This window comes from Hypanus sabinus, chromosome 14, assembly GCF_030144855.1.
Source record: "Hypanus sabinus isolate sHypSab1 chromosome 14, sHypSab1.hap1, whole genome shotgun sequence".
Taxonomy (NCBI): domain Eukaryota; kingdom Metazoa; phylum Chordata; class Chondrichthyes; order Myliobatiformes; family Dasyatidae; genus Hypanus; species Hypanus sabinus.
In genome coordinates, this window is record NC_082719.1 from 51,406,474 (window position 1) to 51,434,076 (window position 27,603).

At 39.3% G+C, this 27,603-nt stretch overlaps 1 protein-coding gene across 10 annotated transcripts in view; it reads right to left on the bottom strand.

Annotated features, from left to right (window-relative positions):
* fryl (furry homolog, like) overlaps positions 1-27,603 on the bottom strand; it is a 346,929-nt gene that overhangs the window by 114,831 nt on the left and 204,495 nt on the right. For all 10 annotated transcript variants that reach the window (XR_009515656.1, XM_059989161.1, XM_059989159.1 and 7 more), the window contains 8 exons: positions 20,156-20,247; positions 14,306-14,478; positions 13,653-13,813; positions 10,422-10,532; positions 9,312-9,466; positions 8,187-8,286; positions 5,786-5,954; positions 1,535-1,794 (listed from right to left, as the gene is read on the bottom strand). Coding sequence is in view for 9 of the 10 variants with exons in the window: in XM_059989161.1 (XP_059845144.1) it covers positions 1,535-1,794; positions 5,786-5,954; positions 8,187-8,286; positions 9,312-9,466; positions 10,422-10,532; positions 13,653-13,813; positions 14,306-14,478; positions 20,156-20,247 (1,221 nt within the window). In the remaining variant the exon portion in view is untranslated. The remainder of the gene's footprint in view (positions 1-1,534; positions 1,795-5,785; positions 5,955-8,186; positions 8,287-9,311; positions 9,467-10,421; positions 10,533-13,652; positions 13,814-14,305; positions 14,479-20,155; positions 20,248-27,603) is intronic.

Genomic DNA, 27,603 nt, shown 5'->3' on the forward strand with positions numbered 1-27,603 from the left:
TTAGAAAGGCAGCGTCCATTATTAAGGACCTCCAGCACATGCCTTTTTCTTACTGTTACCATCAGGTAGGAGGTACAGAACCCTGAAGGCACACACTCAGCGATTCAGGAACAGCTTCTTCCCCTCTGCCATCTGATTCCTAAATGGATATTGAATCTTTGGATACTACCTCGCTTTTTTAAAAAAACATAGTGTTTCTGTTTTTGCACGTTTTTTAATCTATTCAATATACGTAATTGATTTACTTGTTTATTTATTACTATTTTTATTTTATTTTTTTCTCTCTCCGCTATGTATTGAATTGAACTGCTGCTGCTAAGTTAACAAATTTCACGTCACATGCTAGTGGTAATAAATCCGATTCTGATATAACTGAACTTAGGGATACAAAATAGCGGCTTCCACTTAATTGGGCCATTGGTTATTCAAGGCAGCTGCTTATTTGTGATAGCTCCTAAGCTACAAAAACTAATTGAGAAAATAGCTGGGATTCCCTTCATTTATTTGAGACTCTATACTGCATTAATGGGACAGGGGATTATTGCCAAACAGTTTCTAAATACTGCCAGTTGCATGCACGTGTGTGGCTGTCTACACGATGTTTAGAGTGAACAGTTTTAAAATAACATCAGTTGCATGTGCTTGTTTTCAAAACTCAGTAAATTTTTCACCCACTGACAGTTGGTAAGATTCAGGCTTGAAGATGCTAGAAAGAGCCAGGAACGAAAATGAAATGATTTCACTACTTCAAAAAATTAGGGACCACAAAGAATTTGAAGGTATCAACAATCATCTTGAATGTTACAGTGAAAATGAAGATTCGGAGAATGCAACCATTGAAAGGATTTTATGAAGGTAGTCCACTATCTACACTAGGTGTCTGTGCTGATTTGTTCATTTACAGTCAATCAAAAGAACACCTCAGCGTACACCGGATGAATTGCTCCGTTGATAATTATTAGGAATTAATACACAGTCTTATAATACTATAGCAATATTGATAGTGTTCCAATTTGTTTTGTATTACACTTAAAATACATAATTTGTTACTCAGTGAAATAGTAGTTTGTCTTTTTTTATACCTCCTAAACTATTTTCATGAAATTTTAGCTATTTGGGGCAGCCACTTAATTGAGCCAAGAAATGTACTGGTCTCAATTATCTAGAATCCATTCTATTCTTTCCCAAAAATACAGAATTTAGAAATCACTCCACAAAAAAAACAGTAATTTCATGCATCATGGCATGTCAGATCTATTAATGTTTCTATAATTATGGTTAAGATGATTACAAATCTTGCCAAACCTATTTCTGTACTCAACCTAAAGGTTTGAGGAAATGACTGACAAAATCAAGAATATTATAACTGGTAAGGAATCTCAGAGTAAAAACCTGTTCCACCATATTTAAAAATCACAACCTTTTCATGCAATAAAACTTTTGATATTTAATGAATCATTATGCATTCTTTGATTAATACTTTTTATGATATTGCAAACTTCCTTTGAAAAGAAAACAATATTATTATGCTTACTTTTGCTGTCATATACATCAGGTTATTTAGCACCATGATAGTAGCTTGTGGAGATCCCCAACCTTCCCCTTTCAGCCAGCGCCTGCTGTTAGTCATCATTTCCCTGTCTTTCATGTAAACTGCGTCAGCTTCATCCATAGTCTTTGCGGAAGGCAAGGGTTTGAAATCTACCAATTCAATGTTATTCATCCAGGGCAGAAGGTAGTGCAACATTACTTGCCGACCAGCAGGGTGTGCTGTTTGGATTCTGTGACTGACTTCTGTGGATTAAAACAACAATACCGTAATTCAATACCAAATTTTCTAAAGTCAATTCAGTAATTTCCTAAAACACCTACAATAGACAATAGGTGCAGAAGTAGACCATTCGGCCCTTCGAGCCTGCGCCGCCATTTTGAGATCATGGCTGATCATCTACTACCAATACCCAGTTCCTGCCTTGTCCCCATATCCCTTGATTCCCCTATCCCTAAGATACCTATCTAGCTCCTTCTTGAAAGCATCCAGAGAAGTGGCCTCCACTACCTTCCGAGGCAGTGCATTCCAGACCCCCACAACTCTCTGGGAGAAGAAGTTTTTCCTTAACTTTGTCCTAAATGACCTACCCCTTATTCTCAAACCATGCCCTCTGGTACTGGACTCTCCCAGCATCTGGAACATATTTCCTGCCTCTATCTTTTCCAATCCCTTAATAATCTTATATGTTTCAATCAGATCCCCTCTCAATCTCCTTAATTCCAATTATAAACATTTTTAGACCTAAGTATTGTATCATATTAGTAATACTGGTTTGAGCAAAAACAAACCACATCTTCTCAGGGACAGAAATAACTTATTTCCCTTCTGGTTTTGAGGTGGCTTATAAAGCCAATATGAAAATTGCAGACTCTTACACATAAGGAGGAGACTGAAAGAAAGAGTGCATACATGTCCTCAACTGTCACATACACAAAGCTTATGATGGTCCCACCGCATGGCCCCAAGGTACTCATTACCACCCATCATGTTCCTTATCCACATGAGAAGTCATAGGCCAGAGGTTCTCAAGACGCCAGTGATGATGTACTTCTTCAAGGAAGCTTTGTGCATTTCAATAACTCTTTATACCTGGCTATTAGGTAATTTCCTCTCACAAAAGAGCATAGAATGGAATGTTTGTTTTGCAAGTCAAAATGTTGGGTACGACAGCTGACTCAGTAACCATGGCCTAAATGCTGGCAATATTGGCTTGGAAATGGATTCTGATGTTGTTTCATTCAATCTTTCAGTGAATTTGGAAGATTTTCCAAAGACAATGTTGATGATACTTTTTTTTCCCAGTACTTAGCTTGAGAGGCTTGCTGTAGGTGATCCAGGTCTCAGAAACAGGGATTACTGCTGCCCAGCAGACCATAGCTTTAAATAGGTTGAGGTTTTGATTTTCAAATACATCTTTCCTCTCAACTGAGCAAAGGCTATGCTGGTGTTTTTAAGCTACCATAAAATTTATTATCAATTTCTGTTTTGCTGAGAGGTGGCTTCTGAAATGAGAGCAGTCCAGCTTTCCAGGAGCTTGTGAACCTTCATTATCAGAGGACAGCATGGTAGTGGACAGATGGGTGGAGGGAGTAGATTGGCAAAGAACTTGCAGACATTGAATGTGAGGCTCATACTCACATGCTTCAGTGAATGAACTGATATTACCATGGGCACTAACTGATAAAGCTTCTGAGTATGTGCAAATGCAAGCTTTATCTGCTTGGTTCTGGAGTTCACCTCAGTTTGAACATTTTCTAATTAGTTACAGGAATTAGCTCTGCTCCAACTTGAAGGTTATTGAAGAAAAGTTTCAACACTGAGGTGAGAAAGATTGAGAGAAGTATTGGGTCAATACAACTTCCATAGCGTCTTGGAGCAAATGTATTCAGAGATAAATTTCCCTGGACAATCAAATTTGAAGTACTTCATAGGCCCTTCTGATTGGTGGAGGTAAGGTCTTTATTGAGATTTAAGGAGATAAATAGCAATTGGCATTGTCCTTTGCCTGTAGTTTTCTTGGAGTAGTCACACAGTGAAGATCATGCCCTATATTACTCAAGATCCCAAGTATTCCCAAGCTTCTTTTACGTCACAGACCAATATAATTAAGCAAGGGGTCTGTGGACTCCAGGTTGGAAACCCCTGCTCTAGATGGATGGAATTCCCTGTGGAGTAGCTGAGTGTCTAGGACACTCATGTCAAGAACAGTGCTGTGGTTGAGGTGGTCTTCTGTGTCACAGCGGCGAGCACTGTGAGGGTCATATTTTTTGACTTCTCCAGTGCGTACAACACCAACCGTCCTGCTCTGCTGGGTGAGAAGCTGACAGTGATGCAGGAGGATGCTTCCATGGCGTCATGGATTATTGATTACCTGACTGGCAGACCACAGTACGTGCGCTTGCAACACTGTGTGTCAGACAGAGTGGTCAGCAGCACTGGGGCTCCACAGGGGACTGTCCCGTCTCCCTTTCTCTTCACCATCTCCACCTCGGACTTCAACTACAACACAGAGTCTTGCCATCTTCAGGTTTTCTGATGACTCTGCCATAGTTGGATGCATTAGCAAGGGAGATGAGGCTGAGTACAGGGCTACTGTGGGAAACTTTGTCACATGGTGCGAGCAGAATCATCTGCAGCTTAATGTGAAAAAGACTAAGGAGCTTGTGGTGGATCTGAGGGGGACTAAGGCACTGGTGACCTGTTTCCATTCAAGGGGTCAGAGTGGACATAGTGGAGGATTACAAATACCTGGGGATACGAATGGACAATAAACTGGACTGGTCAAAGAACACTGAGGCTGTCTACAAGAAGGGTCAGAGCGGTCACTACTTCCTGAGGAGACTGAGGTCCTTTAACATCTGCCGGACAATGATGAGGATGTTCTACGAGGCTGTGGTGGCCAGTGCTATCATGTTTACTGTTGTGTGCTAGGGCAGCAGGCTGAGGGTAGCAGACACCAACAGAATCAACAAACTCATTCGTAAGGACAGTGATGTTGTGGGTGTGGAACTGGACTCTCTGACAGTGGTGTCTGAAAAGAGGATGCTGTCCAAGTTGCATGCCATCTTGGACAATGACTCCCATCCACTCCATAATGTACTGGTTAGGCACAGGAGTACATTCAGCCAGAGACTCATTCCACCGAGATGTAACACTGAGCGTCATAGGAAGTCATTCCTACCTGTGGCCATCAAACTTTACAACTTTTCCCTCAGAGTGTCAGACACCCTGAGCCAATAAGCTGGTCCTGGACTTAATTCCACTTGGCATGATTAACTTATTTTATTTAATTATTTATGGTTTTATATTGCTATATTTCTTCACTATTCTTGGTTGATGCGGCTGTAACGAAACTCAATTTCCCTCGTGATCAATAAAGTATGTCTGTGTTCTTTATGGAATACTATAGATTCCACTGGCGATCTATACATCTTGGATAAATGACATGGTCAGTCAAAACACCTTGAATTGAATCAATACTTGTAAAATGAGCACAGCATAGACAAAAATTAGAAGAACATTAAGGAACTGAAATCCATGGGAATTACTGTTTATGTTTTTAATCAAACCCTTCTGGCAACACAAGGCAGATATCATTTTCACATGAAAAGAATATTCAAATTGTCAAATTTGCATACACTTTTGTAAACATGCCATCATTATACTAGTTATGAATATTTTATATTGATTTATCATCAAGATTATATGTAATAATCTGAAATGTAAAAAGCCTAAATAAGATATTTATAATTAATGAAAATATGGTACATTTATAAAAGTTTACCAAATTTGCCAATGATAATAATATGTTCAGTATTTAATTAGACTCTTTTAAAACTATTAAAACATTATTTGCAATAAAAGAAAAAAAGACCTTTATGATTTTTTTTAAATAGGCACAAAATAAATGACTTTTCAAGAATGATAACCTTAAGCAAATTTGAAATACTGCTTCCACAAAGGGCTGCACTGTAGTGTAACAGTTAATAAAAAGGGTTACAGCACCAGCGACCCAGGTTCAATTTCCGCCACTGTCTGTAAGGGGTTTGTATGTTCTCCCTGTGATTGCACAAGTTTCCTCCCACATTCCAGACATATAGACTAGTAGGTTAATCAGTCGTATGATGTAATTAGGAGCCGTGGGCTAGTAAGGCCAGAAGGGCCTGTTACTGCGCCATAATCTCTCAGAAAAGAAAGAGAGGAACTGTCACAGATGCAACAAGTGAACTATACCTGAGAAGACTGAGATCGTAAGCTCTGGGTAAGTCCTTGCCAATTCCTCTGATAACTGATAGTAGGAAACAGAGTACAGATGTGGTAATGGAGAAGGGTGATTTAATATTCCATCAGTTCGTTGTACTTCCAGCTTGTGGGCATAGCGAAATAGCTTGGGCTCCAAGATCTAAAATAAATTAACCCAAATATCAAAATTTAAAAGTGGAACCAAGAATAAAAACACTTGCTGCTCTACTGATTCAAAGATCTTTTTAAAAAGGTAGTGTGAAGAGTCAAAGGGAAAGAATTCAGAAGGCATATTAGGGATGCCGAGGGCATTATCATCATATGTTGAATGTTCATCTTAATTCTCCAATACAAGGTTTATTAAACATGTTCTTTGTATAATTTCCTTAACATTAGTTATTCAGAAATATTATCAAAATAGCTCTCTATATATTCTTAGAATTCCACAGAACAACTCACACATAACACATAAATGAATATTGCCACAAATAAATTAACAAATAATAAAGTGCATATATGATCCAAATTAAAAAGTAAACAATATAATGCTACTGGCACTTCATATGGGTAATGGGAAGGAGTTCAGTAGTTTTATGGCCAGGAGGAAGAAGCTGTTAACCATCCTAACAGGCCCTGTCCCAATGCTACTGTACCTCCTGCACGATGGTAGGGTTAAACGAGATTGCTGGATGGATGGGAGGGATCATTGACAATACCAAGGGCCCTACAAATGCAGCATTCCAGATAAATATGTCTAATGGGTGGAAGAGATCCTGTCAGCAGTCCTTACAAACCCTTGTAGGGACTAGTGATCAGATGCCTTGCAATTCCCATGCTAGATGGTGATGCAGTTAGTTAGGATACTCTTCTGGTGCTCCTGTAAAAATTGGTTAAAATAGTGGGAGGGGGAGTGGGGAGACTCACATGCCTCAATCTGCTTAGGAAGCATTCTGACAGTCTGCATCACTGTCTGGTATGGCTGCACAGGACTGAAAGAAACTGCAGAGGGTTGTAAATCTAGTCAGCTCCATCTTGGGTATTAGCCTATAAAGTACCTATAAAGATCTTCAGAGAGCGATATCTTAGAAAGGCAATGTCCATTATTAAAGACCTCCAGCACCCAGGGCATGCTTTTTCTCACTGTTAACTTCAGGAAGGAGGTACGGAAGCCTGAAGACACACATTCAGTGATTCAGGAACAGCTTCTTCCCTTCTGCCATCCAATTCCTAAATGGTCATTGAACTTTGGGCACTACCTCACTCTTTTTTTAAATATACAGTATTACTGCTTTTTCTCATGTTTTAAATCCATTCAATATATGCATACTGTAATTTATTTATTCATCATTTTTTATTATTTCATTTATTTTTTCTCTAAATTATATATTGCATTGAACTGCCTCTGCTAAGTTAATAAATTCCAAGTCACATGCCAGTGATAATAAACCTGATTCTGAAGTGGTGATGCTGTTGTGCTTTGACCAGATACTAGAAACCTACTACATCCTGCTCTACTGCCAATTTAAGATTAGACAGCGATTAGAGGAACAGCACCTCATTTTTCGCCTTGGTGGTCTCCAACTTGACCACATGAACATCCATTTCTCTAACCTTCGGTAACCACTTCCCTCTTTTTCCCCTTTACTTCCTTATCAATTTAGCCATCATCCATTATCTTTCTCCTCTCCAGCCTTCTCGATCTATCACTCACATATCCCTCTCTCCAGTTCCTCTCCTCACCCCTTTCCCTTTATTCCACAGTCCACTGTCCACTCCTGTCAAATTTCGTCCTTTGTCACATATACCTACCTTCTCTCCCAGCATCTTATATCATTTCCCACTCTCCCCCTCATCTGTCTTTTTACAATGCTCATCTAAATCCACCTATTATCTGCTATCCTTTCCACCCCAACCCATCTTTTTATACCGGCTATCTCTTCTTTCATTCCAAGGATCAGAACCCAAAACATTGACTGTCAATTTCCCTCCACAGATGCTGCTGAACTCCACCTTTGAAACTGGTTTGTTACTCCTTACAAATGTTTTTCCATCCAATTCATCACTCATATTGAGAAATATTTCAGACACACCATGAATTATTGTCTTAGATTATATACTCCAATCCCTAAATTCAGAATGACTGTGAACTGTAATGGAATTTCCACATGCATTTACAGATCATTGAATTTGATGAATCTTCTGTGTTGGAGTTGATGAAAAGGAGAGAATACTGTTAATGAAATATCATTACACATTTACAAAATTCATAATATTCAGATATAGAATTAAACATTTTTGCTAAGTTTTAATAATGAAAGGAAACATACTTTAAATTGTTATGCATTTTTCATTTAAAAAATTCCACTCGTTCCATTACAAAACATGCACATACCTGCAGCAGTTGCATGGCAATTTCATAGATCTCTCTGGATGAATCAGCTGCTTTGAAAAGTATCAGGTTTAGCAGGGTCACTGTGTCAAATTGGTAATCCCTGTGAGGAAATTCCACAAGGACATGCATTATTAAATTTAAAAGGTGAGATGCCGAACAAGACTTGCTACAATTACTACAAGCAAAGCATGTATGAACAAATACTTAATTAAATAGTACCAACCTTGGGTAAACACACTAACATATTTATATAGTACAATATTTAATGAAGATTCAAAGCTGAAGACAGAGCACAGAGGGAAACTAAACAATAATACTAAAGTGGATATTCAAGGGAACGTGTGTACATCAGTGTAAAGCTAACACTAGAGATTCTGCAGATTACTATTTTCTACCATGGCGAGAACTTTGCACTTCAAGCCATGGTTTTTCCATTATAATAAATCACCGCACTCTCAGATTTCTCTACACACTGAGTGTTCATCTTGTGCATTTCATAAAGGTGAGTGGTACTCGTCTGCAACAGGTCTATCTACACCAGAGCAATGTAAATGTCATTCTGGAGATACACCGGTTTGGTTCTGTGTTTGATTTCATTTCTCCAGGAACTGTTTTCTATAAATGATCTGAAATTTCAAATCATACGAATAAATAGGAGGAATATGAATGTAGTTCAATTGCTCATGACTACCAAGTGCAATAAAAAGTTAGTTAATTAACATCAAACTTGCTTGCATTATACACCAGGGTGCACTCTACTGTTACTTGATGAGGCAACCATAGCTTTTGGACAGGAGCAGATGTTGACAGGTGGAGCCCAATCCTCACAGAGTGTTTCGATACTTAACCACTACACATTCCATTTGGTGGGTCAGCAGTGGTGGCCAAGTCACTGCCCATCTACTCCTGACTTGCAGCTCAATATGAACTAATTCTTATTTCCCAACCAGTGGTCAATTTATAAACATTTATGACTTATGGTAAATAAAAGCAGATTTTCATTTGTTGAATAAACCCAACAATTTAAAAAAAAATCAATGCATCCTTTTGAATAGGCATGTGCATCAAGAGGTGTACATATCTATTATTCGCTAATCATCAATATGTAACAAATTAAACTCATACCTGTTATGGAATACATTGGTTATTGCTTTGAAGCATCCAGCTGCCACACGTCTTGAACCTGTATAACATCGATCTACAGCCCAGTACATCAGATTACTCTGTTCTGGATTCAACTCCAATAAGAGCATTACCGCTTCACAACCTAACTGATGAACCTAAAACAAAAAGATGATATTGAAACATGGTATTAGAATTTATTAATTATGTGATAAATTAGTCCACAAAACAATGCTTACTGCTAAAACAAGCAGGGGCAATTATGAGTTATATGAGCCGCTGCTTAATTTTAGCACAAGCATTCTGTATTAAACAATCTTTCCTTCAAAGATGGCACTAAATTCACACAGTGCAAATCTACATACATTATCATATTACGTTTCACTTAATGAGTTTTCAGAACACAAGCAATGAGATACAATAATTTTGTTTTGTTTTCAATATTACGACTGGAGCCCATAGCCTTTGACAAAATTGGAGACCAACCACAGCCTCAGACCAAATCACCAGCAGGCTTGCTCCCACAGCATTTGACTGGCAACTGAAAGTTGATCTTGGCAAGAAAGTAAAGTTTCTTGATTTCATCACATCATCATCACTGAGGCCTGACATGGTCATTCTGTCAGAAACCTTGAAGCAGGTAGTCATGGTAGAATTAACAGTGCCTTGGGAAGACCAAATTGAGGAGGTGGTTGAATGCAAGGTGGTCAAATACCAGGAACTGGCATACCAGTGCCAGACACAGGGGTGGAGAACACATGGTGAGCCCATAGAAGTGGGTTGTAGAAGTTTTGCTAGCTGCTCGCTTTGCAGCCCCTATTCCCTCCTTAGCAAAATGGGGGCTGCAAAGAGTAAAGCCATCAGGACCAGCACAGATGCTTCTGAGTGCGCCTCCAGATAGCAATGGATGGAGGTGTGAACCGTGGACCTATACTGCCGGGACACAAGTCGAGATCTAATCATCCCTGGCTAGGTCGCCTGGGTGAGGATGTCTGATGTTGAAAGACCTGAAACACCCAATGATCTCAGGCTTACATCGCTGATGACGTGTCCCAGCACATCCACGGATGTATCTTAACATCACAGAGCATTTAATCAAAACAGGTTTCCTACCTTTTTTTCCTGGGAATCCAGAATATTATCCAACCACTTATACAGGTAGCCATCAGAAGACAAACCGACATTATCTGACACAGGTCCACAACATAGTACAGCTGACATTGCCTGCAGTAATGAAAGATGGGATTGAAACTCATGGTTATAGACATAGTATATTGAACATATGTATTTCAATATCCCTAAACCCAAATCTAAGTCCTGCAGTGCAAGGATTGTAATACGATGCAGCCATAAAAATGGGTGATGGTAACAGTTCACATTCCCTAATGCTCTGACATCCAAAAACCTTATAGCATCAGTGGCATGAAAGAATTTCGACTTTCAGTCAACCAAAAATTATAATTCACTACTGTTCATGCCCCAAACTATTCTTCCAAGTGAGGTGACACTTCACCTGTGAGTCTGTTGGGGTCATTTACTGAATCCAGTGCTCCCAGTGTGGCCTCCTGCATATCGGTAAGACCCGATGTAGACTGGGAGACCACTTTGTTAAGTACCTACGCTCCATCCACCAGAACAAGTAGGATCTCCCAGTGGCCACCCATTTTAATTCCACTTCCCTTTCCTATTCTGACATGCCAGTGCATGGTCTCCTCTGCAGTCGCAATGAGGCTACAGTCAGGTTGAAAAAGCAACACCTTATATTCCTTCTGGGTAGCCTCCAACCTGATGGCACGAACATCAATTTCTCAAACTTTCAGTAATGCTCTCCCCTTCACCATTCCCTTTTCCCTCTCTCACCTTATTTCCTTACCTGCCTATCATGCTCCTTCACCTTTTCTTTCTTTCCTGACCTCTCCTATCAGATTTCCTCTTCTCTAGCCCTGCATCTCTTTCACAAACCAACTTATCAGCTTTTTACTCCCCCCCCACCCCCCCAGTTTCAACTACCACCTAGTGTTTCTTCCTCCCCTCCCCCACCTTCTTACTCTGACTTCTCATCTATTTTTCTCCAGTCCTGATGAAGAGTTCTGGCCCGAAACGTCGACTACGCTCACTTCCATAGATGCTGCCTGACCTATTGAGATTCCCCAGCATTTTGTGTGTGTTGGTTCCAATTGTTTATAACTTTTAAAGAGCAATGCATGGAATAGAGTTAAAATAATTTACACAAAATATTCACTTTAAAATGATCAAATTTTTAAAATGTGATTGAACTAGATTTTAGTTAAAGTATACCTAAGCCACAAAAGGTATGATAAAAATTAAAGCTAATACTATTTAAAGCATTACCCAATTTAAAAAGACAGATCTGACCAGGAAGTTTAAAAGAATATTGCTCATAACTGACATTTTCAACAAATCTGCAATTTCTCCTATAATATTACCACTAATAACTGGACACAATCCTGTAGCTCTGGCCAAACCAATTTTCTGTATAGCTTAACATGGACTCGCAGGCGACCAAAGTATGAAAGTTGTTTTTCTAAATCCCAGGATCCTGTATGCTTTCTTTATCTATCTTGATGTACCCTTCACATCACTTTGCATAAGTTTTAACTTTTATATATGTTTTATATATAACACGTTTTATATATGCACTGTGCCTGGGTTTATAATTCCTGTGAAAATGCATTCATATATCTACTTTTCCAGACTGAGATATTCAATTCTAACATCTTAGAATCCTGCTTGAAGGCTGAATCTGGTTTCTCTTTATGCTTATGTGAACAGGAATATTAAGATTAAAAGTAAGTTTAAATATTGCTGATGAAATGCTACAGATGGGAGTACCTCAGCTTCTTTGAACTTTGGAACCAATTCTGGAATAGAATATCTGCACCTCAACTGAGCTGAGATCAAGAAATGGCTAATAAAAATGAGTTTAAACTAACCTTCCAGAGAAAATATGCCACGGTATGAACGACTGGAGAGAAGTTGCAATGTGTACAGAGGATCGGGAGAGATAACAGAACAAAATGGATCATAAAAGGAGTGTGACATAGCAGTGCAATTGATAGAGTTGGTGCCTCACATTAAAAATCTAAACTGCTCAGGAGATCATTATAGAGAAGGTGGTTTACATATACAATCCCAATGGGGGGAAAAGTAGAAGGCATCCAGAGCTACCTGGATCCTTCTGTGATACACTGCAATTGAAAAAGGTGGCTTAATGACAAAAATAAGGGTGGTAATGCAGTTCATTCAAGTGATTTGTACAATGACTGAAATTATTCTAAGAAATAGGTATTCCAAACCATTCTAGTTGATACCAGCAGGTGGTACACATGTGAATTAAAAAAATATACAAGCAGATAAAGTATTGAAATGGGAGGCAGACACTGCTCATTGGACCTCTGCTATTCAATGTGTCTTCAACTTCTCTTTAGTGTACTGCAGTGCAAGAGTCGGAAACATGCAGGAGGCCAAATGCAATTTCTTATCCAACTCTTTAGTTTTGAACTTGGCTGTCCCACCATTCACTTGAATGAAGTCAGCTATCTTTAATTAAAAAGATTAGGTTAATTTTGGACTTTTTATTTTATTCATATTATATTCACATTTTAATTAATTTATAAAACTTTACTCTTTACTTTTCCTGACTTCATTTTGAAAAAAATATATAATTTTATTTTTTTTATAATCAATTCAATCCATTTAATCTAATTTTAAATATCCCTGAATCCAGGGAGATCTCAACATCATGAACCATGAATTGCAGCTATCTGGCCAAGTGGTCATTGCACGCAGGAATGACCGAGCTTTTGAATGGTGCCTGGACCTGGGCTGCAGTCAGGTCAAGCATATGACCCATTATCAAGATGTACAAAGGGTCTCGACCCGAAACGTTGACTGTTCCTTTCAACGGATGCTGCCCGACCTGTTGAGTTCATCCAGCTTTTTTGTACGTCTTGATTTGACCACAGCATCTGCAGAGCACTTTGTGTTTAATATGACCCATTATAACTTCCCCTTGTACTGAGAGACTGATTGTATTGAAGCTCGTACTTAATCAAAGTACAGTATATTCATGCAGGAAAGTTACACGTACTTTTGTTCTTCTACAAGCTAAAAGAGCTCAGATCAATGAGTATACAGTATGTTATCATATGAATCAAAATAGTACTTGTTAATCTTTAGGATATGTGGTTCACCTGAAGAAATACATATCTGTCATATCTAATGCAAATATCCAAGATAAAATGCAACATTAACACATTACAATTAAAATCAAGAAGACAACTGCTGGATATTCATCATGAAAGAAAGAATAATGTCTAATACCTTTAATGCAGAGTACTGGTGTCGGTTAATTTGCATGTTCCTATCACTGTACCTGTCCAGGGGAGTAAACATTATGCTAAAGGGACCAGCCCAGTGGCTGAACAACATGAATAGACTGTGACGTAGGCTCTGCTGTGGAAAGATAGACCTGCGTTGGTGCACTGTAAGAACAGACGAAAATGAGAAATAAATTTTAGCATGATTCCAAAATAAATTTGGCACAACGCATTATTTGTAATATAATTAAAATAATTACTTAATTAAAATCTCCCTCTGACGCACAACTGTTAAATAACATCAGGAAACAATTTATTTTGTTTGTTTGCAGTCAAGATTTCGGACTCAAAATATAGGTCTATTTATATTTTGAAATTCTCCCAATTGGTACATTTTTCTTTACTGGCATTGGAATATCACAGAAAATTAACTGTAATGTTGCAGTGCGTCTCGAAAGTTAAGACAATCTGATTTAACACATTGGAGTAAACCTTGGTACAGATTAGTTTGCTTGCCCAAAGACCAAAGGAGGTGATAATACCAAAGGTGGTTATGATATAATGCTCTTATAAATGGACAGTAGTAACTAAATACAGTCTCTTTTCAGATAAGAAATCGCCTGGCATTTCACAGTGCTTGTGTTATAATTATCCTACCTGGAACATTTTGAATGATATTTGCCACTAAGGCACTGAAATGGCATCGGATATCCTTTAATGTGTCAGAATCCTTATCATTCTCAGCTTCAAGTAGCTGCCGAGTTAAATCAACATACTCCAACAAAGTATTATTGAGGGAATGTAATTCATTATCAAGGCCTCCACTTCCACTGATTATAGGGAAAAGAAAATACTACATTAGAGCAACAAAAAACACAATCAGATCAAATATATTTGTTTTAAAGAGTTCATATAATTTCAAGCAAAAAACTATTATTCAATTTAGCTGTTTATTTTCTCCTAATCAGCTGGAAAGAGGCCAAATTGTTATCAGAGTAACAGCTGGTGTTGACTCAAAGCAAGTGAAAACAACTTGATTTCAAAAGAAAGCAAATTCTGACTCCACATCCACTCCACATTCTTTATAGTACATGTATTCTGAACTCTCTGATAGCAGTTCTTCAACAAGTGTAGACAGTTCCCAAAAATCAAAAGAACAGCTTCACTACAAGTTAAGCTAATCAGTTCCAAAGAATTACCATTCACAATTGTAAACTTTGCAGAAGGAAAATTCTATTTACAATATGGATTATCATAAAGACTTCTTTCAACTTCAATTTGAATTCTCCTTTTTACATTAACAGTGTAAAGAATTCACAGCTGCATGTAAAATAGGCATAAATTCATCAATCTATTGAGAACAACTTGCAATTTGCAAGTAATTTTCTTTTTGAAGAAAAATAAAAATGCTTTCATGCAGAAATTGTAAAGAAAATATATTTCATTCCAGTCCCAATTTTTCACATCTGGAAATACTACTCCATAAAAATGCAACTATTTCCTTCCTGAGAACATTCTCTTTTCCTCATGATTGCTAAAACTAAGTTTCATTTTCCCAACACTTTCTTTTGCATCTAAGAACCAAATGAAGGACACTACAGAACATTTCTGAGTCAAAGTGAGTGATATATATCACAGTGAAACACTTCAGTCATAATGGAACAACAAGTGAAAATGACATATATTCAAAGAATCCCCAAGTACAGAAACACTTACAAACAGCAAAGATATATTATCATATTGGAAAACTGTGTCTATTGTCTATGTAGGGAATGTTACAACTAAGTTTTTTAAGCTGATTCTTCTGGTGAACTGCAGGTGCATGCTGCGCAGGATAAAAAAAAGTTTCAAATCTGTAATGGCTTTCAAATCAGAACCATTTACTGCTATTTGTGTAATTGTTCATCTACATTATTTCATGTATAATATCATATCAGGGTCTTGAACTATTAATTTTTTTGTGACTGTATATACCTTATGTACCATATAGCCTTGTGCTGTGTGTGACTGTTGTTCCTGTGTTTTGTACATTGGCCTCGAAGTAATGCTGCTTCATTTGGCTGTATTCATGGGTATGATTGAATGACAACTAAACTTGAACCAGTGAGATACAAAATATTCATAATTTCCTTTTGACGTTATTTATCATCTTAGCGTTGTTTAATATTCTGGCCCTAATCACCTTTCATTCTTGGTTTCCTTGTCTTCTGCTTTTTCACTCTAATGATGTTTTTTTTAATTTCTGACTTTGTTTCACAATCCCTAGTCATCCTGTTTGATTCCCATCCACTTATCATTTAGGCTAAACACTCAAAGCACAAAAAACTAGCTCTGCTAGAATACTGGTTCTAATGCTGTCTGTCTGTAGGTTATCTCATTTTTTTTTTAAGAAGAGGTCCCACCTTCTCTAGAACTGCTTCCAGTAATCTAAATCCTTTCTGCAACTCTTTAAGCACATTAACTTCATTAAGTCACATATAGAGATAGAAAACAGGCCCTGCAGAACACTAAGCCTGTGCAAAGCTCTTGCACCCAGTTACACTGAACCCATTTTATTCTTCCCAGATTTCTATCAATTATACCAACCATCCCCCACCAGACAGATTCTACTGCTCACCTACATCCTTAGGGCAATTTACAGTGATTAATAGGCCTCCAATACACCTATCTTTGAAATGCCAGAGGAAAATGAAGCACCCAGAGAACATGCAAATTCCGCACAATTAACACCAGAGCAAAGCATCTGCATTAGATCTGTACAGAGGATTGAACATCTGTAGTAGTCAGGCCTCGAGGCCATAGCTCTACAAACTGTGGATCGGAATGAATGAATACAACCGTGGTTGTCAAGGGCTTTATTAAAACAGTTGTAAATGAGTGTGTCACCACAAAATCATTCAGTGTCTTCCCCAACCAAAAGCCCTGGATGAACCATGAGATCTACAATCTGCTGAAGGCCAGATCAGAGGCATTCAAGTCTGGTGACCAAGTAAGTTACAACAGGTCTAGGTATGATCTCTGAAAAGCCATCTCCATGGGCGAAGTGGCAATTTCACAGTAAATCTGAATCAACGAAGGATGCTAGACAGTTGTGGCATGGCTTGAATACCATCAACGCTTACGAAGTTAGGTCAAGTGACACAGGCAAAAACAGGCTTCACTTCCAGATGAAATCAATGTTCACTTTGATCAGATTTTGGAGGAACCATCATGGACTCCCACAGCCCCTGATGATTCTGTGATTTCAGTCTCCGAGGCCAATGTGTGAGCAGCCTTTAGGAGGGTGAACCCACAAAAAGCATCTAGTCCAGACAAGGTACCTGGCCAAGTACTAAAAACCTGTGTCGATCAACTGGCTGGAGTGTTCATTGAGATCTTTAACCTTTTGCTTTGGCAGTCTGAGGTACCCACCTGCTTCAAGCAGGCTTCAATTATACTGGTGCCTAAAAACATGGTAGCCTGCCTCAATGGTTATCGTCTAGCAGCACTTACATCCACAGTGATGAAGTGTTTTGAGAGGTTGTTGATGAAACATATGAACTCCTGCCTGAGAAGCGACTTGGATCCACTTCAATTTGCCTACTGGCACAACAGGTCCACAGCAGATGCCATCTCATTGGCTCTTCACTCAACGCTGGAACATCTGGACAGCAAAGATGCATACATCAGGATGCTCTTCATTGACTACAGCTCGGCATTCAATACCATCATCCCCTCAAAACTGATCAATAAACTTCAAGACCTTGGTCTCAATACCTCCTTGTGCAATTGGATCCTCGATTTCCTCACCTGCAGACCCCAATCAGTTTGGTTTGTTAACAACATCTCCTCCACGATCTCCATCAGTACAGATGCACCTCAAGGCTGTGTGCTTAGCCCCCTGCTCTACTCGCTTTATACTTATAACTGTGTGACTATGCACAGGTCCAATGCCATTTTTAAGGTTTAAGGTTGTCGATGAAACCACTGTCGTAGGCCGAATCAAAGGTGGAGACGAATCAGAGAAGGGAGGCTGAAAATCTGGCTGAGTGATGCCAGAACATCAACTTCTTAGTCAATGCCAGCAAGACAATGGAGCTGATAATTGACTTCAAGAGGAGGAAACTAGAGGTTTATGAGCCAGTCCTCATCAGGGAATCTGAGGTAGTGAGGGTCAGCAGGCTCAAATTCATCGGTGTTATCATTTCAAAGAACCTGTCCTGGGCCTGGCATGCAAGTGCAGTTACGAAGAAAGCACGGCAGTGTTTGTACTTTGTGAAGAGTTTAGGAAGAATCGGCATGACATCTAAAACTGGAGAGTATACTGACGGACTGCATCACAGCCTGGTATGCAAACACCAATACCTTTAAATGGAAAATCCTACAAAAAAATAGTGGATAAAGCCCAGTCCATCACAGAAAAAGCCCTCCCTACGACTAAGTGCATCTACACAAAGCAGGATAGCAGCATCCATCATCAGGGACACCAATCACCCAGGACGTGTTCTCTTCTTGCTGTTGCCATGAGGGAGATAGTACAGGAGCCTTAGGACTCTCACCACCAGGTTCAGGAACAGTTATTACCCTTCAATCATCAGGCTCGTGAACCAAAGGGACTTCACTCAAATTCACTTTCCCCATCGTTGAAATGTTCCCACAACCCACAGACTCACTTTCAAGGACTTGTCATCTCATGTTCTTGATATTTATCGCTTACTTATTTATTATTATTTCTTTCTTTTTGTATTTGCACAGTTTGTTGTCTTTTGCACACTGGTTCAACGCCCAAGTTGGTGCAGTTGTTTATTCATTCTCTTATGGTTATTTTTCTATTTTGATTTTATTGAGTATGCCTGCAAGAAAATGAATCTCAGGGTTCTATATAGTGACATACATGTCCTTTGATAATAAATTTACTTTGAACTTTGGCACTGTGAAGACCTTGGGTCCATCCTCCTATTTGTGACAGTCAGAAGATGAAATAATTTGCCCTGAGATGGTGACCTTTGAGGTGTTGGTCATTAATTAATCTCCAAACTCAAATTCAATCTTGCAGGGATTTATCCCTATAATCACCCATGTTTATTAGTATCAATAGGGTCCACCATCAGTTGACGCTTCCCTTTTAGGATTCTCTGAAGCCATTCTGTGAAACCCCTGACTTTGGCATCACAGAAGCAACATCCCACCTTGGAGTCCTGAATCTGTAGCTACCTGCTCCCGTGCTATTATTGTTCTACCACTATTTTTCCTCTTATCTTGAACAACTGAGCCATCATCTATTGGGGGGGGGGGGTGGTTAGGTTCTAACATTTAACCATCATTCATTCTTTGGGGCACACCTCTGTTTTAGTGGATGCTTGCAAAGAAAAAGAATTTCAGGATGTATATTGTAGATTAAATGCACCTATTGAAACCTATGATGCCATGAATTTGGCTTGCAGCATTTTCTTCGGTGTTCCCCAACCATATTCAAAATGGGAGTGTGGATGGCCACAGTGTGTGCATGGAGTAGTTTGGCAATGGAAGGAGTGAGTGCCAAAACTAGAGATCCCATTGCCAATTTACCCTGGATGTTATCAAGTTCCTTCACTGTTATTGGCACTAAAATTATTCAGCCATATAGCAAGAAATCCATCATAGTCTTGATCTGTAGCATAGGCTTTTTCAGGGTTAGGAGCTGAGGTAATTGGCTGACATTGCCTGGTTTTTGACTCTACTTTAGCAACAGTCAAAATAGTTGCTCGTTTATTCAAATTTCCTTTTCAAAATTTACACAGGCCTATTTTTGTCTCATCTGTGGTACCGGGAGGAATGGGTTTTATTAAAATGACAGTACTCAATCTTAATGATAGAGAAGAAAGCAGCCCAAAGTTTAGCCTGTAGTTAAGAGCACTAACTTTACGATGTGTGTGATTTAGCTAGAAATGGGAGAGGTGGAGGAGCATGGAATAGCTGCAAAATTGTAGTCAGAGCAAAAGATAATGCTTTGACTGTAAATTTTGTTAAATCGTTCAGCCATGTAGAATGCAGCTACTGAACCCCACCATGGCACTGTGCTTTCTCACTATGAATACTGGGAACATTGCTAGCTCAGCTGAGTGCAGCTACTTAAATTTAGTGAAGATTAAGGCTGACTTAACTTTAACACTATCATGCAATTAATAACTACATTGGTTCTTTACAGTCATAGAGTTGTACAGCACAAAAATGGGTTCTTTGGCTCACCAATTCCAAGCCAACATTTGCCCACACTAGGTCTATATCTTTCTATTTCTTGCCCTTTCATGCCATTTACGTTTCATAAACACAGTGGTTCTATCCGATTCCACTTCTTCCTCTGACAGTAAGATCTAGACATCAACCACTTCGTAAGAAGAACTTTCCTCTCCCCTTCTATCAGATCACCTTCTTGTCTCCTTTATTTCAAAGAAAATAAGCCCAAGCTTATCTGATCTCTCTTCGACAGCATAACACTTGTGTTGCATTTTTTAAAAAGGAAACTTGAATTGTATATTAATTCTTTACCTGTGACTAATTACACCAGCATCTGCCAGTAGTTCAAAGATCCTTACGAGTTGCACTCGCAAAATGTCTCGACGCCTGCGTCGTTTCATATTCTGCATGACACATAAAATGTTACATCATTCTCATGCTTCAACAACCTATCCAATAGTAGTTAAAATAATTCAAAATAAATTCAAGAATTCAACAGATTTATCAACCATAAAAAGATATTATTTCTGAATATCTGTATATAGTCAATTAATTTCCAAACAAGTAGATGTTGTAACAGACAATATAAGATTACTAAAGACATTACTCATGTAGTCCTACAGCATGGAAATACAGTTTTCATCTACTGCATTCATATTGGCCAGTGGACACCCTTCCATATTAATCTCATCTTCAAACAACTGACCCGTAGCCCTTGATACCTAAGAAATTCACATGCCCACAGACACTTCTTCAATGATGCCAGCAGCACTTTCTCTTGAGATTGTTATTTTATACCAGAAAATACAACTACCAATTACATAAACTGAATGACAGATACTATGCAAATATTCAGGTGGGGTTATAGTTTGGGTATTTGAAGGTTACTTTGATTGATTTAAATGAAGTGTCATAATAGTATCTACACAGACAGACAGTACCCGTAAGATTCATCAAGCCAGGCCAGCATGAGAGAAATTTGTGCAGAACTGAACTTTCAGAATAAATATGCTAGACTGAAGCTTGAGTACTCAATCTTAAAGCTGAGTAGTATGCTGTTTTATCAAGGTTGTGAGGTTGAGGGGCTGACGTAGGGCGGATGAGCCAGCAGTAAGAAATGATGATCCCTGGGCTCTGAAAACTTGATATATGTGCCATCAGCAAAGGCAATTTTAGGTGAGTGTTTAAACATTCTATGATTTCTTATTGCCATCTTCTGAAACTACGCCAGAGGTAGAAGATATACTTTTGGATTAGAACTTAAGATCCAAGCTAGCACATCAGTGCAGTATAGACAGTGCTGCACAGACAGAAGTGTCAATTCTTGCCAGAGCCTTTAGAACAAGTCTATCTGTTAAATGGCTCTCAAACAGCAGGATTTCTGTACATTCACTTTGCCAATCATAACCACACATAATACCATTAGATGACTCTCACATTTATTCAATTACTGTTTGTGGAATCAAGTGTATAGAAGTTGGTAGTCATGTGTCCTGTAGATTGGAATTTGCTCAGTAGAGACTAGGGAATGCAGTAAGGATTCACCATTGTTATAGAATTATTATGGAAAGAGCAAAGAAGAATTCTTCTGAGTGCAACAGTATTCCTGAGTCTCCAATCAGGACTTGCATGACTGACCGTAGTGAACACCAAGAGGAAGCTACTGACACAATGAAGGAAAGAAACACAAAAACCACCAGAGATCGGGGACCTTTACTACTGCCCTCAGTGCCTGCAGCATAACGGCCACTTTATAAAAGGAAAATCAGAACTTGCTGAAAATGTTTCCCTCGAACCCCCGAATCCTAGCACCAAGGCCCTGCATGGTATCAAGGTCTGGCACAATGCAATCTTGACATGAGTAGTCAAGAATGAGCACTATCCACAAGCTACTAAAATGGCACATGCCTGACAGAACAGATAGGCTTCTAGTTCTGTCTGTCAGTGTTGCAGATTTTTAATCATCAAAAAGAAAGCTTTAATCCTCAAAATAAATAAAATCACTCAGAAATGCTTAGAAACACCAGCAGCCTGCCCACTTTAAAAGATGTGGAACTCCACGTTTAGTTGCTGGAGCATGTTTGGGATTTTGGTGAATGCATATAATACCATAAGACCATAAGAAGCAGAATCAGGACATTTGACCCATCAAGTCTGCTCCGCCATTTCATCAAAGCTGATCCAATCTCCCGCCTTTTCCTCCATATCCCTTCATGCCCTGACCAAACGAAAATCTATCAACCTCTGCCTAAAATATACATAAATACTTGGCTTCCACAGCTGCCCGTGGCAAAGAATTCCACAGATTCATCACCCGTTGGCTAAAGCATTTCCTCCTCATCTCCATTCAAAAAGGACGCTGCTCTATTCTGTCCTCTGGTCTTAGCATCTCCCTCCATAGGAAACATCCGATCTATTAAGGCCTTTCACCATTTGATGGGTTTCAATGAGGTCAACCCTCATTCTTCTGAATTCCAGTGAAAACAGGCCCAGAGCCATCAAACACTCTTCATATGACAAGCTATTCAATCCTGGAATAATTTTTGTGAACCTCCTTTGAACTCTCTCCAGTTTCAGCACGACCTTTCTAAGATAAGGGGGCAAACCTGCTCACAATATTCCAAGTGAGGCATCACCAGTGCTTTATAAAGCTTCAACGTTACATCCTTGCTTTAAAATTCCAATCCTCTCAAAATGAATGCTAACATTACATTCGTCTTCCTCACCACAGACTCAACCTGCAAATTAACCCTTAAGGCATCCTGCACAAGGATTCCAAGTCCATTTGAGTCTCAGTTTTTTGTATTTTCTCTCCATTTAGAAAATAGTCAACTCTTTTATTTCTTTTATCAAAGTGCATGACCATATACTTCCCGTCACTGTATTCCATCTGCCATTTACTTTCCCATTCTCCTAATCTGTCTAAACCCACTGTAGCCCCTCTACTTCCTCAGAACTACCTGCCCCTCTACCTATCTTCATATCATCTACAAATTTTGCAACAAAGCCATTAATTCCGTCATCCAAATCACTGACACAACATAAAAAGAATCAGTCCCAACACACACTCCATGGAACACTACTAGTCACCGGTAGCTGGTCAGAACAGGCTCCTTTTATTCCCACTCAGCCAGCTGCCAATCAGCCACTGCTTTATCCATGCTAGAGTCTTTCCTGCAATACAATGGGCTTGTAGCTTATTCAGCTGCCTCATGTTTGGCACCTTGTCAAAGGCCTTCTGAAAATCCAAGTACACAACATCAACCGATTCTCCTTTGTCTATCCTGCTTGTTACTTCTTCAAAGAATTCCAACAGATTTGTCAGGCAAGATTTTCCCTTGAGTAAACCATGCCAATTACGGCCTATTTTATCACATGCCTCCAAGAACCCCGAGACCTCATCCTTAATAATTGACTCCCAACATCTTCTCAACCACTGAGAACTGACTAACTGGTCTTCAGTTTCCTTACTTCTGCCCCCCTCCCTTCTCGAAGAGTGGAGTGACATTTTCAATTTTCCAGTCTTCCAGAACCATTCCAGAATCTGGTGATTCTTGAAAGATCATTACTAATGCCTCCATGATCTCTTCAGCCACCTCTTTCAGAACTCTGGGGTCCATCTGGTCCAGGTAACTTATCTACTTTCAGACCTTTCAGTTTCCCAAAAACTTTCTCTCAAGATACAGTAACTTCACACCTAGAACTTCCAGGGTACTGCTAGTGTCTTCCACAGTGAGAAATGATGCAAAATACTTAATAAAAACCTTTTGTATTCAGATATGCATTCACCAAGGAACTAAACCTGCTCACATATATGGGGCAAATGTAGGCAGACTGCTGGAGAATTATTGTCAAAAAGAAAACAGCAAAATCTTTGTTAGTGTTCACACTACAAAATGTATTCTCTAGTGCTTTGTTATGACAAAAGTTCATAAAAGATGCTGAAGAATTGTAATATTTTTCCATTGCACAGATTTATATCTACCTGAACAATATGCAAAAATGTAAAAATGCATTAGTACGTTTTGAAGTAACAATCAATGTGCTTTTACAATTATAAATGACAAAACTTCATCTACAAGTGCAAGTGGTCCTGTATATAACTGTTTTAGACAAAGGAGAATCGATGGAGGTTGAATACTTGAATTTTCAGTTGGCCTTTGATGAGATGCTGCACATAAGTTAGATATGGCCCTAGTGGCTAAAGGGATCAGGGGATATGGAGAGAAAGCAGGTACAGGGTTCTGAGTTGGATGATCAGCCATGATCATACTGAATGGGGGTGCAGGCTCAAAGGGCCGAATGGCCTACTCCTGCACCTATTTTCTATGTTTCTATAAGGCTGCTTAACAAGATAAGTGTGCCCATGGTATTACAATAAAGATACTGGTATGTGTAGAACAGTGGCTGATTGACAGGAGGCAAAGAGTGGGAATAAAGGAAGCTTTTCCTGACTCGCCTCTGGGGACTCATGATGTTCCAGGGGTTGGGACTGCTTCTTTTTAATGCTGTAGATCAATGATTTGGATGACAGAATTCATGGCTTTGTGGCTAGGTTTTCAGACAATATGAAGATAGGTGGAGGGGCAGGTAGTGTTGAGGAAGCATGGAGGCTGCAGACGGACTTAGATTATGAAAATGGGCAAGAAAATGGCAGATGGAATACAGTGTATGGTCATTCACATTGGTAGATGAAATACAAGCATGGACATATTTCTAAACAGGAAGAAAATTCAAAAATCTGAGGTGCAAAGGGACTTGGAAGTTCTTGTGCAGAATTCCCTAGAGCAGGGGTCGGCAACCCGCGGCTCAGGAGCCGCATGCAACTCTTTCATCCCTGTGCTGCGGCTCCCTGTGGCTTTGGAAAATAAATGATGAGTATTTAATTAAAATGTATTTTATGTTAGTTTGTTAGTTTTTGAAATGTAATTCTAAATTTGAAGATTATGGTGATCTTGTACAATCTAAATAAAACGTGTTTTTTGTCGCTATTAATATACTGCCAATGCCTGACACCCGTCGGTGCGTGATTTCTTTAATTTTTTGATCCAAGGTAGGGGAACTATGGAGAATTCTAAAAAATGAAAAGTGACTGAAGAAAACAAAACGTTTAATGATACGTGGGCAGATTCATTTACTTTCAGTGCTGACGAGACTGGTTTACCGGTATGCTTAATATGCAATGAGAAACTAGCAAACAACAAAAAGTCAAAAGTTGCAAGACATTTCCAGCAAACACGCAGCCTTTGCTCAAAAATATCCGGATGGAGATGAGAGAAAAAAAGCCGTTTCAGAACTGATGCGGAAGGTTGAGCTGAGCAAAAATCATTTCAAGAAATGGATGAAGTCTGGAAAATCAACTACATATGCTAGATTTGTTGCCGCTCAAGAAATAGTCAGGCGTGGGAAGCAGTTTACAGATGGTGAATATATAAAAGAATCTTTCATTAAGATTTCAGAACATCTTTTCACGGAATTTAAAAACAAGAGTGAAATTGTGCAGAAAATCAGGGATATGCCCCTCTCTGCAGACTGTCAAAGACAGAACCATAAAAATGGCAGAAGACATCACAAGACAGCAAATTAAAGACATCAATTCAGCTGTGGCCTACTCGAATGCCTGTGACGAGTCTGAAGACAAAGGTGATATTGAACAAATAGCGCTGTTCTGCCAGTATGTAAACTCTGCCTGGCCACAGGAAGAATTGATTGAGTTGATACCTCTAAAAGGCCAAACACGGGGGGAGGACATCTGTGAGGCTGTCTGGAATTGTTTAAGAGCCAAAGTAATAAAGACCACCCACCTGGTGTCAGTAGCTACTGATGGGGCACCAAGTATGACAGGAGCATACAAGGGATTTGTGGCTTTTCTGCAGAAGTCGCTGGGCAAAAAGCTGCTGACTTTTCACTGCATCTTGCATCAAGAGGCATTGTGCACTCAAACATTTCCTCCGGAATACACAGAAGTAATGTATGTTGTTATTCAGATTGTCAATAAAATAATGGCAAAAAGTTTAAATCAGCGTCAATTCTGTTTGATACTGGACGAGCTGGAAAGCGCATATTCTGATCTCCTGCTGCACAACAAAGTCCGGTGGCTGTCAAGAGGGGAGGTGCTGAAACACTTTGTCGTGTGTCTGGAAGAAGTAAAAACTTTCCTGGGTAGCAAAGGGCTCACATTTCCTGAGCTGGAACAGCCAGAGTGGCTGTTATGGTAGACATGACAGCGCACCTGAACACGCTGGAAAGGACGCACAGCCCTGCACATGTTGGAGGATGTTTTGGCATTCGAGCGCAAGTTGACAGTGCTTGCCAGAGATTTACAGAAAGGCACATTGTCTCACTTCCCCAATTTGAGAGAGTTCAAACAAACTCACGACATGATAAATTCAGAGTATTTACATTCTGCAATCAGCGCAATGCAAACATCATTTGGGAAACGCTTCTGTGAGTTCAGAGAGGGAAAAAACACATTATCCTTCCCCGTCACTCCCCTAAGCATCGATCCATCCCTACTGAATACGACTGCATTGGCAGGTGTGAGTCAACCTGATCTTAAGATGGAACTGGCCGACACAGCCGACAAAGACATATGGGTAATCCAAGTTTAGACGCTTGACAGCAGACCTTGAAGATGTTGCCCGTCAGAAGGCCGTTCTTGCTCAGAATCACAGATGGAGTGATATTAAAAACCTCCCCAAACCGGACAAACTTGTGTTCGAAACATAGAATGCTATCCCTGACATTTATGTAAACATTAAAAAGTATGCGCTTGGAGTCCTGTCGATCTTTGGATCCACATATGTATGTGAGCAGGTGTTCTCCAACATGAACTTTATTAAAAACAAACATCACGCACGCCTCACAGATGACAGCTTGTGATCCTGTGTAAAGATGAAGGTGACGTCATACAGCCCTGATGTGCAGACGCTATGCGCTGAGGTCCAGGAGCAGAAATCCCATTAACCAAGTATGATAAATATTTTAATTGCCTATTATTTTACGTATATTCAAATGTTTTCATTGTTCAGTGAAATAGTACTTTTATTTTCAGGTTGACAGCTGGCTGACGTTATTTTTGGTTTGCTGCTGGCGGACAATTTAAGTTCGGCATTTTTCATAAATACAAGAAGGACTCAAATAGATTGAGTATTTTACTTAAAAGTAACCTTCAACCCAACGTCTTTTTTTCGGAGTTCAAAATGTTTTTGTTGCATGCAGAAATGTAATTTTGTTTTCTCTGCAGGAGTTCATCGATTTCATAAATGCAACACATTATAGTTTGTTTATACATAGCATAAAGGCAAAAAAAAAACATTGTATGCAGTGTTATTTCATTTTAAATGTCAAACGGGTTTTGCGGCTCCCAGTGTTTTCTTTTCTGTGGGAAACAGGTCCAAATGGCTCTTTCAGTGGTAAAGGTTGCCGACCCCTGCCCTAGAGGTTAATTCACAGGTTGAGTCAGTAAGTGAGGAAGGCAAAGGCTATAGTAGCATTCATTTTGAATTGACAACAATACAAAAAACAAGGATGTAATGTTAAGGCTTTATAAGGGACTGGTGAAGCCTCACTTGGTATTCTATGCAGTTTTAGGCCCCTTATCTTAGAAATAACATGCTGACATTGGAGAGGGTGCAGAGAATGTTCACGAGAATGATTCTGGGAAGGAAGGGCTCATTGTATAAGAAGCAATTGACGACTCTGGGGGTTTGCTCACTAGAATTTAGAAGAATGATGGGGGAAGTCTCACTGAAACCTAT